General features: G+C 53.8%; 1 protein-coding gene across 1 annotated transcript in view; it reads left to right on the top strand.

Annotated features, from left to right (window-relative positions):
* The window catches only part of PPP1R16B (protein phosphatase 1 regulatory subunit 16B), a 96,684-nt gene that overhangs the window by 66,748 nt on the left and 12,291 nt on the right, over positions 1-17,645 (top strand). Inside the window, 3 exon segments of the mRNA XM_066234714.1 lie at positions 7,649-7,719; positions 11,625-11,770; positions 15,047-15,150. Of these exon segments, the coding sequence (XP_066090811.1) occupies positions 7,649-7,719; positions 11,625-11,770; positions 15,047-15,150 (321 nt within the window).

Below are 17,645 nucleotides of genomic sequence, written 5' to 3'. Positions count from 1 at the left end.
GCACAGCATAAAACAGCCCAAGAAAGGCTGCTTTGGCCAGTTCTGAGCCTTGGGTGGAGGCCAGGCAGGCTCTGTTTGCTCCTCTCATCATCAGATATTGACCAGGAGCCTGAACTATGTCATAGTAGCTAAAAAGTTTATGGTTCCTACTCCCCTACCCCTCCAGAGCCTACAGGCTAGTAAAGACACAGACAAATCCATACACAACTACAGTGGAGTATTGAATGTTCTTGAAGAGGGAACAAAAAGTGCATAAGAATGCCTGGCCCAGCTGGACCTGCTGGGGAGGAGGCCTCACAGAGGAAGTAGCATTTAAGCTAAGACCCGGAGGCTAACTAAGAATTAACAGGTACCCTGGCTGGATAGCTCGATTGGTTAGAGCTCCGTCCTGAAGTGTAAAGGTTGCAGGTTTGATCCTTGGTCAGGGCACATATAGGAACAGATTGATGTTTCTTTCTCTCTCTCTAAAATAAATAAAATTTTTTAAAAACCCTGATATTTAAGAATTAACAGGTGAAGACAGAGAAGAACAGGCAGAGAGAATAGCACCCAGGAAGACTTGGAGATACAGAAGAGAGGGTGAGGCGTGGGCAGTCCTGGAAGTGGCCATGGTGGTTAAGGAGCCAGGAGAGGTGGGCAGAGGCCAGACCACATAGGGCCCAGAAGAGGCCAAGCGGCCAGTGGCCTTCTTTCTTCTCTCTCGTTTCATTAAGTACTGATTGAGCACCTCCTGGTACTGGGCACTGTCCTTGGCACTGTGGGTACCATGATGAATGAGACAGATGCCATAGTGACCTCACAGAACTCCCAGGCTGGTTGAGGAATGACTCCCCAGCAAGATACTCAAGGCTCAGCTTGGAGCCCCTGCCTCTTCTGTTAAAACTGAGCTATCATTCATGTAATTCACCCTTTTAAAGTGTGCAATTTGTGGTCTTTAGTGTATTAACATCTAATTCCAGAAAAATTTTATCACCCCCAAAGGAAACCCTGTACCCATTAGCTGTCTCTCCCATTCCCCACCCCTTCGCTCCTGGCAGTCACTAATCTTTATGGATTTGTCTATTCTGGACATTTTATGTAAATGAAATCACACAGGGACCTGACCTTTTGTGTGTGGCTTCTTTCACTTGGCACAATGTTTTCAAGGCTCATTTATGTTGTCGCACGTACTTCAGTCCCTTTTTATGGCCAGATCCTATTCAACTGTACGACTCTAACACATTTTATCCATTTACTCTTTCATTGATGAATATTGGATTGTTTCCACTTTGGGGCTATTATAAATAATGCTGCTATTAACATCTGTATACAAGGTTTCGTGTGGACGTATGTGTTCCTTCTTCTTGGGTCTACAACCTAGGAACGGAATTGCTATTTCATATGGTCGCTCTGTGTCTAGGTTTTGAGGAACCACCAGACCGTTTTCCAAAGCAGCTGCTCCATTTCCCATTCCCACCGGCAGTGCCCCCCACATCTTTGCCAACAGTTGTTAGTGTCTGATCCCTCTTCTTCTGCAAGGGGCCCTGGAGAGAGGCGCCCTGGCTGTGGGAGCGCAAGGCTGGGCCCCCTGGCCTGGGCGTAGAACTCTGAGGGAAGCCGAGGTCTTCCTTGCCCACCCTGTTCCATAGGTGAGCCATCGCCCGGGATCCTGGGCTGAACTGCTTGGGCTGCACCAACCACCACCGAAGCCACCATTAGACTTGACTGAGTCCCCGCCCCCAGCCCCAGGCCGCTAGGCTTCCCTGGAAGCAGCTATTTCTGGCGATTTCTGCTTCAGGGAGGAGCAGTGGTGGGTGGAAAGTTTGAAATTGCTCAGTGGGGTGATCTTGAAGTGCAGTGCACTGAGGACTCAGGACAGCCTTGACTTGAGAGGGGAAGAAAGGAGCTGCTCTCACTGAGAGTGCTGGCCCTTCTGGCACTGTCCCAGCAGTAGGCTGGGCGTGTCACCACCTGCTGGCTCCCTGAGGAGGGGCAGAGGCCGAGGGTGGGCCAGAGAGCTGGTCCGACCAGGCTGCAGGTGCCGGACACTATGGAACACAGGGCATAGCACACCTGGGGTCTGAGGAAGGGGTGGAAACGGGCGGTCAGTGCGGTGAGGATGACCCACGGAGGAGGCTGGGCCCAGGGGTGGGCGTGGCAGCTGAGGGCAGGCCAGCAGGGCTCTTGGCATGGTGGGGGGAGGGGCTGTAGTCTGTCTGCGCAGCTGGAGATGCAGCGGGAAGACAAACGGAGCGGTGTTGGAGCTCAGGCTGTGGAGGCAGCCCCAGAGCTGCCACTCACTGGCCGTAGGACCCCAGGCTAAGTGTTGACCTCGCAGCCCAGTCTGCAAACGGCACTGACAAGGCTGTTGCAATGCCCCTTAGCGGCTGTTGTGGTTATTATCCTGTAATGTTCTAGAACACTGAACCGCAGGCGATGCTCCTGACCTTTCTGTCAGCGTTTGCCACCTCCGTGGCTCTCTCCACACTGACACCTGCGTCACACCTGCATCGGTTCTGCACTTCTCTCTGCTGCCCACGTCCCCGCCCTTTGGCGAAACTGTTTGGCACAATTCTAGCAGGGTTGCCAAGTGGTCAGTCAGCCCTTGGAGGCAGCCGGGTCCGGGTTAGAACCCCAGCTTTGCCGACCTCAGCCACTTGCCCCTGGGCGAGTCATTCCCGTGTTCCTACCCGAGCCTCTGTTCTTCCTAGACCCGGGGCAATGTTGGCAGGCAGCTAGTTAATAATAGCAGGTTGTTAACCCTCATCACTGGATTCGGAGGACTAATCGATCTAATGCCTGGGAAGCGCTGAACACCATGCCTGGCACACAGTTAGGGCCCAGGGCAGAGGAGGTGAGGACTGGGACCCTGGGCAGGAAGAAAATGACAGGTTCTCCGGGGCCTGGGAGTGGGGCTCACGGACTCCCATGGTCAGCCACCAGCCGACTGCAACGGCCATCCAGGCAAGGGAATGGGCATTCGCCACTTCGTTTCTGTACAAAATCCATCTTGGCTGCTTCTCCGTCCTTGAGTCACATTCCCTGTGGCGCCCCATATCCGCAGGTCTATGCACATGTCCCCAAGAGGGGAACATGTCCCCATTGTCCCATGGCCTCAGGAACACGCTGCCCCATGGGCCCTGCACCATTCTTCTGCTCATCTCTTCCTTCCTTGGTTCATTCACACAGTAGATTTAAAAAAACAACAAACTTTAAATGTTTATTATTTTTAATCAAATTGTAGATATTTAGGTGTACAACATGCTGTTTACATCTATATAGTGAAATGATTAGACCGTTAAGCTAATTAACATATTGTACCCATTCCCTCCTATAGTTACCTTTGTTTTGAAATGTTGGGCCGAGGGTACAAAGTTGCAGTTATGTAGGATGGATAAGTGTAGAGGTGTCATAGCCTAATGGCTATTAGTAATAATGTATTGAGTATTAGCAATTTGCTAAGAGCATGAATTTTGGCTGTTCTTGCTACAATAGTTATTTATTGCATCTCTGCTATGAGCCAGGCTTCATGGTGGGCACTGGGGACACCAGTCAATGAGACAGACATGTCTCTGTCCTCATGGAGCCAACCCCCCAAAAAAAACTATACAAATAACCATAATTCTTTTATACTAATTAATCACCCTGTCATTACAAATTGTGATAGGTACTGCTCAAAGTAAAAATGCAGAAATGCATACACTGTGGGGGAGACTAACCAGGGCAACTCGATTGAGATCAGGATGATCAGGGAAGGCCTCTCGGAGGAGGTAACATTTTGGCTGAAATCTGAAGGATGAAGAGGAGATTGCTGGCTTAAGAATGGGTAGAGGCCCTGGCTGGTTGGCTCAGGGGTAGAGCGTTGGCCTGGCGTGCAGGAGTCCTGGGTTTGATTCCCTGCCAGGGCACACAGGAGAAACGCCCATCTGCTTCTCCACCCCTCCCCCTCTCCTTCCTCTCTGTCTCTCTCTTCCCCTCCTGCAGCCGAGGCTCCATTGGAGCAAAGTTGGCCCGGGCACTGGGGATGGCTCCATGGCCTCTGCCTCAGGCGCTAGAATGGCTCAGATTGCAGTGAAGCAACACCCCAGATGGGCAGAGCATCGCCCCCTGGTGGGCATGCCAGGTGGATCCCGGTCGGGCACATGCGGGAGTCTGTCTGACTGTCTCCCTGTTTCCAACTTCAGAAAAATACAAAAAAAAAGAATGGGTAGAAAGTACATGTGTAAAGGCCTTGAGGAGCTCGGTTTTTTGTTTGTTTGTTTGAGGAAGTGAAAGAAGCCATTGTAACTGAATCAGTGAGTGACTGGGGAGACAGGTGGGATGATGGGACAGGTTGGGAGCAAGGAGAGCCAGGTACTTGCAGCATCTTGAAGGCCACATTGCCTGGAGCTGGATGGGAAAGGAAGCGAGATGGAAGGGGAGGAGGGCTTGGTGGTTGGGTACCCCCATGAACATGACAGTGCAGGTCACCTGGCCAGGTGGCATCAGCTTCCCCAGGGCTCCCCCGGCAGGTAGAGGTTGCCTTCAGGAGGCAGACCCCTCTGTCTTGCTGTCCCCATTCCTCCGAGGCAGGAGTGGGAACCACACTCGTGGCTGCACTGACCACAGGTCAGGGCAGTCTGCTCGGTGGGGCAAAGCGGGTCAGGTGGCAAAGAAAACCCAAGCTTGTCAGTGGCGATTTCTCCCAACCAAGGCAGCCGCCATCAGCTTCCTGCCGAGATGGGTCTGTTCAGCCTCACTCGCTACAGCTGGAGATGGAGGCGAGCAGATGGCCCTGCTTGGCCCAGATTCCAGCCAGATTGCCAGGGAGATGTGGGCAGAGCGGCAGGGTTGGCGCCAGGAGCGGGAAGGCGCTGGAGGAGGGCGGGGGCACCTCTCTGCCATCACTGTGGGGTCTTGCCTGTATGGGGGTACATCAACTGTGGTCCTTGAGTCCGCAGCTGCTGGGAGCCCCCTGCACAGAGATGGCCTCTGTCTCTTATGACCACCTGGAGAGCTCTTTAAGAAATGCAAGATGTCAATGGCTGTATTCCCAGCTCCCAGCACAGGGCGGGACCAGGCAGGAGCTCAGTGGTTGTGTTGTGTGTTTATTTCTAAAAGAAGTGATAGTGCCTGGCCTGTGGTGGCGCAGTGGATAACGTGTCGACCTGGAACATACAGGGTGCCAGTTCGAAACCCCAGGCTTGCCTGGTCAAGGCACATACGAGAAGCAACTACTACAAGTTGATGCTCCCCCCACCCACTCTTTCTCTCTCTAAAATCAATAAACAAAATCTTTTAAAAAAATAAAAAGATAAATAAAAGAAATGATAGTAGCAGCTCTCAGCTGTTGTCTTACCTCATCCTCTTAGCAACCCCACAAAGGAGGCGCCGTTGTGATTCCATTTTACAGATGAGGACGTTGAGGCACAGGGAGGAGGAACAACTGGCCTGAAGCCACAGCTTAACAAATGCGCCAGAACAGTTGGGTCACTGACAGACTGATGGCCAAGTCTAGGAGTTGGGGGTCTGGGGGCCGGGAGCAGATGGGCCTGGCTGGAGGGGAGAACATGTCTCCTTTGTGCTTTCTGAGCCCCAGTTGTCCCCTGAGACCCTGCCAAGCCAGCTCCCTGCATTGTGTGCGGTGCTCCCGAGAGCGGAGATGGGCCCGGGAGGCAGGGGGACAGGATGCAGGTATGGCCAAGCAGGCTGCACAGTGCCCAGCTCCAGAGCAAGCCCTGCGCAGGACGCAGGACGACTGCATAATTCCCCTGGAGTCATGCAGGGTGGGAGGCCTGTCAGCAGGGCCACGCCCTGCGGGGCCTAGAAGACCAGGGTCTGCCACCTTTCTGCAAGGGGCCATTGCAGACGTGTCCCAATAACACTTAATGTACAGGAACAGCCTGCCTGCCAGATCTGTCCCGTGGGCCATTGTTCGAGGACCCCAGTGAAGGCCACGGAAGGATTTTGAACTTCATTCTAACAGCAATGTGGAACCCCGAGAGGATTTTAAGCAGAGAGTGAGAGGAAGAAAATTTACACTTACTATGTCCTGAAAGATCTGACTACGCCACCCCCACCCCCATCCCCACCCCCAGGGCAGTGTTTCCTCCAGCCTGTTTCTGGGTCCCTCAGCCCTTCCATCTGCAAGAAGAAGCTTGGCCTGGGACCTGAGGGCCGCTGACGCTTAAGTAGAGAGGGCACTGCTGCCTGTGCTCCGGTCACCCTACTCCCCACGCCAGCTCTCGGCACGGGTCTGGCAGGCGGCAGGCTCCCGCGATGGCGGTCCCCATTCCTGGCCTCGGGAGCAGAGTGGAGCAGCCCTGTGCTATCAGCCTGGGCTTTAACATCCGCGCCTCTCCCTTCCTCCACTTGGCTGCCTGTGACTGTGAGCTGCATGCACTTTCCTGACCCTCTGTCTCCTCTTCTCCGTAAAGGGAATAATTACAGACACGAATTCATGAAAGAGTGGTTCTGCATTGACCCCGAGGGCAAAGGAGAGGCTCAAGTGAGAAGACACTGTTGGTCATTTTTGTCACTAGACCCCAGAGGCAGGAGAGCCCGGGGGAGCCCTAGGCGGCGGGGTCCTTGCTCAGGGGAGCTGTGTGTAGAGTCAGGCTCCTTAAAGATGGGAGTGAGCCTGACCTGTGGTGGTGCAGTGGATAAAGCATCGACCTGGAAATGCTGAGGTCGCCGGTTCGAAACCCTGGGCTTGCCTGGTCAAGGCACATATGGGAGTTGATGCTTCCAGCTCCTCCCCCCTTCTCTCTACCTCTCTCTCTCCTCTCTAAAAATGAATAAATAAATAAATAAATAAATAAATAAATAAATGGGAGTGAGCTGTCCCGCCACTTCGGCTGAAAATAGCTGCCCGGCATTGGGGTAATTATACGTCTTGGGCTCCCACACAGCACGGAGAACACCCCAATCATTACTGCACTCGCAGGCTGCTCTTAACAGCTGAACCTGGATTTCTGCCTCAAAGAATTTCTCCTGGACAGGATGCTAGGCCACCACCCATCCCCATGGGACCTGAACCCTCGCTTCCTGTGACTAGAACCTTCCTGGACAGGGATGTAATGTCACCTTTACTCTCCAACAGCCATCGCCGGGTTCAGGACACCTTCTTTGGCCCGTGGACAGGCTGGACCTTGGTGGTCAGTGGCTTTGCCATAATATCCTCTTATGGCCCTCAGGATGGGACCACCTACCAGGCCATCCACAGCTTTGCAGGGGGCACCCACGGGCAGCGCTGCTTGTTACAGACACGAGCCATCTGGGGTCAGTCAGCACCAGGGGGCGCCCGCTTGGCTCAGAGATGGGGAAGCTGTGTCCTTGGACTGCGCGAGGGGGCTGCTGACTAGGTCAGGGTCCTGGAAGGGTGTGGAGGGCTGACTGTGTACCAGGCCTTCGGGAAAGAGCAGTAAGTGTTGTCACTGTCCTGTCCTCCCGGGGTTTAGGGCAGGCAGGCGTAAGCCCATGCTGAGGGTGTTCAACTTTGTTTGTAGAGCAATGGGGAGTCATGGAAGGGCTTCAGCAGTTGGTGATGGGGCCCCAAAGCAGTATAAACAAACAAACAAGACCCTTCGTGTCAGGATCTGGGGAGCGTGGGTTTTACCACCCCCACCCCCACACATAGCTGCACACGCGTCGTGTGATGGGACGCTCACGCCTGTCCGCTCTGTTGCAGTGCGCTACTTCCTGAAGAATAGGGTCAGCCCTGATCTGTGCAACGAGGATGGACTCACAGCCCTGCACCAGGTAAGGCCGGGCTGGTAGGGGTCCCTGGCTCCCCGCTCACCACCTGGACAGGTGCCCCATTTCCCTGCTTTTTCAAACTGCCCAGAACCCTCAGGGAGGAAGGGGGGGGAGGGGAGCCACAACTGCCTGATTTGAAAGGCTCTTGTCTACTTGGAGATGCGTGTGTCTGTTACAAACACACCCGCAGAGCCCCAGTGCACGCTCACGCAGCATGCACACAGCCTCTGAAGACAGGGAGCCTTTGTCCACCTCACCCTCACAGCCCAGCAAAGGGTTTGGCAAGCAAAACAACGTGTTTGGAACTTGACAGTTTACGCAGCACATTTGTTCACGCCCACCGTGGCATCTGTGCAATCCTGCTGACGAAGGTGATTGACAGAGGGGCTGTGTGACCTGCTGAAGGTTGCACAGTCATGGACTGTAGCCCTGAACCATGTGCTATCACAGCAAACATCCTTCCTAGTGAAGCGTGATGGGTTGAGCCCCCCTGGGTGGAGAAGGGCTGCAGGCTGTCGTCTCTGGCCTGGGCGCGACATCAGCCTTCTAACTGGTGCCCAGCATCTAGCTGGCTCGGCCACGACTCACCCTCCACGCAGTGGCCACGGGGATGCTCAAGCCAACGATCTACTGGTGTTACTCAAAGCCCTGGCTCCTGGCTCCCCGACTGGGCCCAGCGGCCCTTGGGTTCCTCGTGTCAACTGTGCTGAGCCCTACCATACTTTCCCACAGGCACTGGCTACCCCCGGGCAACAGCAGGAGCCCGACAGCTACACTGACATATCCATGTCCGTTTCTCCCGGGCACCCCTTCTATCTGTCCTTTTAGCCATTAGTGTGATCATCTGATGTGGGTCCCCTCTGCCCAGGCTCTGAGCCACACAAGGGCAGAGCCCCTGTCTCTTGCTCACTGGCGTACCCCAGCATCTACCCCCATGCTGCTGTGGGAGCCCCATATGTACATGCTGACCTAATGAATGAGCACACGGAAGCCTTCCTGTGCCCTGGCCTGAGTATCTGACAGGTGGGAGGCCAGGCTGCCAGAAGCCTGGGCTGGTGAGAGCCTCTCCACCTTCCTTTGAGGACGGGAAGGGGTGAACTGGCACCGGCCACTGCCCTGCCCATAAGCCCCCGGGCAAGTCCCCACTCTCAGCCTTCATCCCAGTGGCTCCCTGTGTATCCTCTCAGCATCTCCTCCTGTCCCTTCCGGTGTCCAGAGATTCCAGCTGTGTGACCTTGGGCAAGTTGCTTAAGCTCTCTGGGCCTCGCTTTCCTCATCTATAAAAAAGACCCATCTCTCAGTGGGTTGTTGTGAGGATTGAATGCATTCATATAAAAATCCTATGCACATCACTTGGGACTGAGTCAATATTTATTAGCTGTCATTATTATTAAGACTTTTCACACGTTCATGTCTCTGTAAGGGCACTTCACTTGTGTGAAGTGTGGGCTGACTCTCGCCACAGCGTGCTGACATGGTATCCCCATTTTACAGCTCGGGAAACTGAGGCTCAGGCACAGCCCTGTGTGATAGAACTTTCTGTGACGATGGAACATTCTGTGTCTCTGCCATGTCCAGTATGGCAGCCGGCAGCAACTATGGCTGTGGAGCCCTCGGAATGTTGTTCTGAGAATGAAAGGAAGCAAGGCGTAGCCAAGGGCCAGCAAGGCGCCCGGCCCTAGTAACGCCTCCAAAGGCGCCAGCTCTTCTTGTTGATGAGGCTGCATGTTATTATTACTGCTGTTGCCGGAGCCGTCGGTGCTATTGTCATTGTTATTGTCAGGATTGCTCCGGGGCAGCCAAGGTGCACGTGAAGAAGTGCTCTCCGTGCCCGCAAAGGCATGGGCAACGGCTTCACTTGGCAACAGGGAGCCTTCACTTGGCAACTGAGAGCAACCAGTGGGAATTACCCAGGAAACCCTTTCCGCGGAGGACGCGTGGAAGGGCAGCTGCAGGGCTCCGGGCAGAGGTGATGAGGCCTCAGCCAGGGCAGTGGGCATGGGGCATCCGTGAGGAGGTGGGGTCCACACCCGGCCTCTCTGGAGCGACATGGGAAAGGAGGGGATGGAGGAGTCATCCAAATGCCAGGTGCCATTTCCCACTTGCAAGAGAGGAGGCCTCCCTCCTCCACGGTGCCCCCCCTCCGCCATTGCACCCGCCTGGTGCGCCCAGCCCCCAACCCAGCCCTTGCTTGGACAGGCTCTCAGGTGCAGGCTGCTCTAGCCCCTGGGCATCGCTATCACAAGACCGTGGGTGCATAATCCTCTACCCCTTCACCGTGAGGCTCCCTCCCCCATCCTGTTTTCTGCAGCCCATAAGGCTCTTCTGTCCGCTGACCCCAGGGGCCGGACAGGCTGCGGTCAGCGGACAGGGGTTGGGGCTCTTCGCTTTTCCCTGCCGCCTCACTTGGGCACCTCTGGCGCCCTCTGCGGGCCGCACCGCGCCGCTGCAGGCGTCTCTCCACCACCTGAGTCAGCGCCAGCTTCACCACCAGGTCACCTGCGCCCCACGCCCCACCCACGGACCGAAGAGATGCCCTCAGACTCAGCCAAGCCCAGACTGGCTGGCGCAAAAAGAAAACCTGGGTGTCTGGCACCGTCTGTGCAAACGACTGTTCCTTTTCCACACGTTTTGTGCTGAGCCCCAGCTGCACTGGGAGTGGGTGGGGTGAGGGCTGTGGGACTGCTCCTCCCCATCCCCTTCCCCACACCCACCTGGGGCCATAGGTGGGCATCCAGTCCCTTCTCCCCATGCCTACCCTCATGTCTGTTAGACCAGGACACCATCATCTCTTTCCCAGGCCATTTCAACATGGCTCCTAACCGTCCCTCTTCTTCCCAAAGAAGCTGCACTTGCAGTCTGTTCCCCACATGCAACCAGAGGAGGGCTCAAATACAGACGAGCCTGGCTGTGCTGTCCCTCCGGATAGAACTGCAGCGTCGGCCACTGCACTGAAGGCCAAGCCCTGGCCTGGGTGGGCAGTGCTGAGCACGGTCCCCGCTGACTTCTGCAGCCTGGATGGTGGCTCCCAGCCTTCCTCCTCTGCCATCGCCTCTCCCTGCCCATCGCCCCGGCTTGAGTCCCCTCCTTCCTCTTGGAATCTTTCCCTCTCTGTCCCTGGAGTTAGGGAGGCAATGGCTGTTGGGCCCCTGAATTGATCTGGGGGGCTGCAGCCTCCCGACCTTCCCTCTCTCTGGAGCTGTCCCACGTGTGGACAGGCAGGAGCACAGACACGCTACCTCCTCCTAAGGGCTGTCTCGGGACTCCCTTACCCACCCACCCACCCCCACCCCTGGGGCCTTCACACTGAGCTGAGTCCTTTCAGGGGACGTTTGATTACTTGGGGTTTCCCCAAGAACTGAGCTCCTGAGTCAGAAACTCCTAAGTCAGAGGTGTTAAACTAGGATAGATCTAGGGTCACACCTTGGAGGCCACTGCTGGGAAGGGGAACCCCCTAAAAACCCCAGCCTCCCGCCTCCGCCCACATCAGCCGGGCAGCTCTGCTTGAATCTATCGTCTATCTAAGTTTGTGTGCTCCGTACAGTGTCGTTTGAAAAAAGCCTTCTGGGATTAAGAAGAAAAAGTTTCAAAGCCACATTCAAAAAGTTGTCTCATTCCGCCAACACTTTCAAAGAATTTTTTTTACAGCTGACTTTATATAAAAAAGTCTTATCTTTATATCTTTATCCTGTATATTGTTAACTTCCTCACAAGGAAGCAGGCTCAGAAAGGTTAAGTGGCTTACCCAAGATCACACAGCAGGTGAATACTGGCGCTGGATTCCATCTCGGGCAGTTTGGTTCGTGTCCTTCTCGTGGCCTCTCGAGGGGAGCCTGGTGTGTCGTCCCCCCCACCCCCGGGGCCTGGGGCCGTGCCTGGAGCTGACCCTGCCCGTGTCCCCCTCACAGTGCTGCATCGACAACTTTGAGGAAATTGTCAAGCTGCTCCTTTCCCACGGTGCGAACGTGAACGCCAAGGACAACGAGCTGTGGACGCCCCTGCACGCCGCGGCCACCTGCGGCCACATCAACCTGGTGAAGATCCTCGTTCAGTAGTACGTGCCCCTCGCTTCCCCAAGAACAGCCTCTCCCGCCTTTGGTTTTTTCCACGTTCTTTTTTTTTTCTTCTTTCATCTCTTTCCCTCTCCTTTTCATTTTTCCTGTCTCTGCCCCTTTCTCGGTCTCTCGGTGCCGTCACTTTCTCTTCCTCCCGCATCCTGTCTTCCCCTATGTCTCCTTCTGTCTTTGTTTCTACCTCTCTCCTCCCTCAATGCCCCCCCTTTTTAAATTTTTTTTTATTTTTCTGAAGCTGGAAACAGGGAAAGACAGTCAGACAGACTCCCGCATGCGCCCGACCGGGATCCACCCGGCACGCCCACCAGGGGCAACGCTCTGCCCACCAGGGGGCGATGCTCTGCCCCTCCGGGGCGTCGCTCTGCCACGACCAGAGCCACTCTAGCGCCTGGGGCAGAGGCCAAGGAGCCATAACCAGCGCCCAGGCCATCTTTGCTCCAATGGAGCCTTGGCTGCGGGAGGGGAAGAGAGAGACAGAGAGGAAGGAGGGGGGGGGGTGGAGAAGCAAATGGGCGCTTCTCCTATGTGCCCTGGCCGGGAATCGAACCCGGGTCCCCCGCACGCCAGGCCAACGATCTACCGCTGAGCCAACCGGCCAGGGCCTCAATGCCCCCTTTTCCTCTCCATCTCTATGTGCCCTTATCTTTGTCTCTCGATCTCTGTTTCTCCTTCACTCTTGGTCTCGCTCTGTCTTTTCCACTGTGTCTCTCTTCATTATCTCTCTCTCCCTTCATTTTCTACCCTACCACCACCCAAATTTTCTTGCAGTAAAATACACGTGACATAAAATTGATCATCTTAGCCTTTTTTTTTTTTTTAAGTGAGAGTAGGGGAGATACAAAGACAGACTCCCACATGAGCCCCAACTGGGATCCACCAGGCAGCCCCTGTCTGGGGCTGATGCTCTGCCCATCTTCTGGGGCCATGCTTGCAACTGAGCTATTTTTAGCACCTGAGGTGGAGGCTCCATGGAGCCATCCTCAGTGCTCAGGACATTGTGCTCGGATCAATCAAGCCATGGCTGCAAGAGGGGAAGGGAGAGAAAGAGAGAGAGAGAGAGAGAGAGAGGAGAGGGAGGAGGTAGAGAAGCAGATGGTCGTTTCTCCTGTGTGCCCTGACCGGGAATTGAACCCAGGACTTCCAGATGCTGGGTGGATGCTCTACTGCTGAGCCAACCAGCCAGGCCCATCTTAGTAGCCAGTTTTAAGTGTACGGTCCAGTGGCACTAAGTACATTTACATTGTTTCACCAACATCACCACCATCCATTTCTAGAACTCATCTTCCCAAACTGAAACTCTGTTCCCATTAACAGTAACTCTCCATTCTCCCCTGACCCCTCTCCCCCCATACCTACCATTCTACTTTCTGTCTCTTATGATTTTGATGGCTCTAGGTACTTCGTCTAAGCGGGGTTAAGTAGTATTTGGCGTTTTGTGACTGGTTTTATTTCACTTAGCATAGTGTCCTCAAGGTCCGTTGTGTTGTAGCGTATGTCAGAATTTCTTCCGTTTTAAGGCTGAATAACATTTCATTGCGTATGTATATACCACACTTTGCTACCCATTCGTCTGCCGGTGGACGCTGGGGTGGCTTCCATGTCCTTAGCTATTGTGAGTAATGGTGTTTTGAACATGTGTTGAGACCCTGTTTTCAATTCTTTTGAGCAAACACCCAGAAGTGGAATTGCTGGATCATAGTAGTTCTATTTATATATAGTTTAGGTTTTGTTTTTTTTTTTAAGGAATCACCATATTTCTTTTTCCAATAGCTGTACCATTGTACATCCCCACCAACAGTGCCCAGGAGTTCTAATTTCTTCACATCCTCACCAACACTTACTTTGGTTATTTGATCATAGCCATCCCAATGGGTGTGAAGTGGTATCTTATTGTAGTTTTGGTTTGCATTTCTCTAACAATTAGTGATGTTGAGCATCTTTTCATGTGCTTATTGGCCATTTGCATATTTTTGGAGAAATGTCTATTCGAGTCCATTTATACATATATACACACACAAACACCCATCACTGGGATATTAGTAGGATTTGCATTGGATCTGTAGGTTGCTTTTGAGATATTGGTACCAGAGGCAGGACAGAGTGATCCCAGTGGGGCGAAGCCCCAGGAAGCCAATGGGAACACCTGAGTGCAGGAGTCAGAAGAGCGGCTGAGTGCAGGTGGCGTTCTGCAGAAGCCTTGGCCAAGCAGCCAGGGGCCCACTGGATGGCTCTGGGAGGAGGGAGCGTACAGTACTGCCGCCCTGGCTCAGAGAGATGGGTTAGCTTTCCCACAGGTGCACAGAAGTTCAGAGAGGTCATAGTGGAGGGCTGCTAGGCCCAAGGACTGGCTGGTGACTCATGGCCACCCTCTGATGAGAACCTGAGTGCGGCTATGTCTGCCTGGAGCGTGACCTCGCCATAGCTTGATCAGTGATGGTGCGAGAAGAAAAGGCAGTGTTGGCAGCCTGGTACAGTGGGTCCTCACCAGAATCGGCACCAGAACCCCAAGGGGACGGGTTTAGAATACACAGCCTGAGCCCCACTCCCAGGGACTCTGCGTCAGGGGGCCTGGACTGGAATCCAGGTAATTATGTTAGTGGTTCCAGGTAATTCTGCCAAAGGGCATCCCAGGACTACGCGTGGGAACCACCAGCCCAGAAGACAGTTTCTGTCTGGGGGTCCCAGGCTCCGTCCTGTCCCTGTCCCGGTCAGCCTTTCGGGCAGGGACTTGAAGGAAGAGGTGGGGGGTAGCCAAGGCTGTTTTTGCATGTGTGAAAAAACGGAAATAGAACATGGAGAAGAAAAAAAGAGCTGGCACACAAGAGACCCAGGTTTGAGTCGTGACCACAGATCTTAGCTGCGTGACCTTGGACAAGTGACTGAACCTGTCTGAGGCTTTGCTTTCCCCTGAGTGACCAACTGTAGCAGCCTGAGAGGACTAGTGCGAGAATTCAGTGTGATGATGTGTATGCAGGGCTTAGATCAAGCTTGACTTTAAGCAAATTCCTGGTACATGGTGCTCCTGTTGTTAATGTTATTTTTGTTACTGTCACCAGGGAGGACTTTGACATCTGTCCTCAAGTGCCTGCCTGCTGGCTCAACAGAGTAGGCGTTTGGGGCCCCCAGGATCCTGAAGTCACTGTCCTGGCTGGGGTATATTTTGGTGGGGTTGTGGGCGCTGGGTGCACAGTGGGGTATAGATGACAGGCTGGAGCCAGACCAAGCCTAGCCCCTCCCACCTGGCCCTTTCTCTGCAGCGGGGCCGACTTGCTTGCTGTCAACTCCGATGGGAACATGCCATATGATCTCTGCGAGGATGAGCCCACCCTGGATGTCATCGAGACGTGCATGGCGTACCAGGGTAAGAGCACAGCGCGGGCCATAAAGCGGGCTCAGGGCAGGGTTGCGGTGAGCAACTCTTAACGTCAGGGCGGGTGACCACGTTGGCAAGCTGCGTACCGGCCTGCCTCCTCCTGCTCAGCGCTCAGGAAACGGGACCGGTCCCCATTGAAATTATTGTTATTATCACGTGACTAACAAAATGAGGACGCCTGCGGTGCAGAAGGGAGGTACTGTACTCCTCAGTGTCACCCACACACGCGGGCGGCCTCAGCTGGCCTCGTCTCCTCTTCGTCGGCTGTGACAAGTCAATAAACATTCACAATAAAGATAACTTCCCAGTTGGGAAAATAATCAAGAGTCAGGAACATTCGCCAGTGCCTGCCAGGCACCACGCTGGCTGCCAGGGGCCCGGATAAACAAGATGTGGGCTGTTCTCAGTCACAAACAGCTTCAGGAGGGAAACAAATGTAGCAATCAGAGAGCTCTGCCCCCCACCCCTCCCATCCAGACTCCACTCGGAAACTCCCTCTCAGAAAGAAATCTCCAATCCAGACCCTCTGGCCCTGGGTCCTGCCCAGGGCTGTGCCCTGTTCCCAGATGCCGGCTGTGACTGCTGATCAGTGTGCCTGTCCCTGGCGATGACTGCTGGTCAGTGTGCCTGGCCCTGGCGATGACTGCCGATCAGTGTGCCTGTCCCTGGCCCCCTGGCCTTCACTGCAGCTTCTCTGGAGGCTCTGAACAGTTTCTGTACCTATCTCGCGAGTCTACGAACCCCTTCTCAGGATAACACTTTTATTTATTTATTTTTTTTGTATTTTTCTGAAGCTGGAAACAGGGAGAGACAGTCAGACAGACTCCCGCATGCGCCCGACTGGGATCCACCCGGCACGCCCACCAGGGGCGATGCTTTGCCCACCAGGGGGCGATGCTCTGCCCCTCCGGGGTGTCGCTCTGCCGCGACCAGAGCCACTCTAGCGCCTGGGGCAGAGGCCAAGGAGCCATAACCAGCGCCCAGGCCATCTTTGCTCCAATGGAGCCTTGGCTGCGGGAGGGGAAGAGAGAGACAGAGAGGAAGGAGGGGGGGGTGGAGAAGCAAATGAGCACTTCTCCTATGTGCCCTGGCCGGGAATTGAACCCGGGTCCCCTGCACGCCAGGCCAACGCTCTACCGCTGAGCCAACTGGTCAGGGCCTTTTATTTTTTATTTATGTATTTATTCAATATTTTTTAGAGAGAGACAGGAAGGGGGCGGGAAGGAGAGAGATGAGAAGCATCAGCTCGTAGTTGCAGCACCTTAGTTGTTCATTGATTGCTTCTCATATGTGCCTTGACCGGGGGGCTCCAGCTGAGCCACTGACCCCTTGCTCAAGCCAGCGACCTTGGGCTTCAGGCCAGTGACGTTGGGCTCAAGATGGCAACTTTGGGCTTCTAGGCAGTGACCTTGGATCATGTTGATGATACAGTGTTCAAGCCGGCAACTTGCACTCATGCTGGCGACCCTGCGCCTCCGGGTTTCGAACCGGGGCCCTCAGCATCCCAGGCCGATGCTCAATCCACTGCGTCACCACTGGTCCAGCAGAATAATACTTTTAAATACAGTTATCAGAATCATAGGATATTATAAAGGAAACCAACTATCTTAAAATAAAGCTGCTAAATATTTTTAAATGTTATATACAAACTTTATTAATTCATGCATGATACAATAAGATAATACAATGTGAAAATACCTATAGTTTCTGTTGGTGAGAATGTCACAGACACTGTTATTTCTGGTGTGGGTCTTGTCTATATTCTAATGGAAGGAAATGCCCTATTTCACTTAAAAATAAACTCACATTTCTTTTTCTTCTTTCCCCCCAAATTCTATTCGAGAATGTTTGATCTAGTGGACCTTTTTATAGAGCATGTCACTCTCTCCTTAAGTACCATTAGGACTTGCCAGTAACAGTTAAACTTTTTTTTTTTTTTTCCACGTGAGAGAGACAGAGACAGAGAGGGACAGACAGGCAGGAAGAGAGAGAGAGAGATGAGAAGCATCAATTCCTCATTGTGGCTCCTTAGGTCAGTGGTTGCTTTCTCATATGTGTTTTGATTGTGGGCTCAAAGCCAGCGACCTTGGGCTCAAGCCAGCAACCATGGGGTCATATCTGTGATCGCATGCTCAAGCCAGTGACCCTGCGCTCAAGCCGGATGAGCCCGTCCGTGCTCAAGCTGGTGACCTCGGGGTCTCGAACCTGGGTCCACATCCCAGTCTGATGCTCTATCCACTACACCACTGCCTGGTGAGGCTCGCTTAAACTTTTAACGAGAGGTTCAGGCTTTAAAATGTCTTTCTGGGTCCTTCCACCTTTATTCAACTCTCCAACTGAAAGTTATTCAGGGGTGGGGCAAAAGTAGGTTTATAGTGGTGAGTACGCAAAACGCAGAGTTCATGCTTGATTATTCATTAATTTATCGTGTTATTTTCCATATGAGCAACTGTAAACCTACTTTTGCTGACTCCTGTATATTC

The sequence above is a fragment of the Saccopteryx bilineata genome, chromosome 6 (genome assembly GCF_036850765.1).
Source record: "Saccopteryx bilineata isolate mSacBil1 chromosome 6, mSacBil1_pri_phased_curated, whole genome shotgun sequence".
NCBI lineage: Eukaryota > Metazoa > Chordata > Mammalia > Chiroptera > Emballonuridae > Saccopteryx > Saccopteryx bilineata.
The sequence above is the reverse complement of the archived record's forward strand: the minus strand, read 5'-3'. Positions and strand labels throughout refer to the sequence as shown.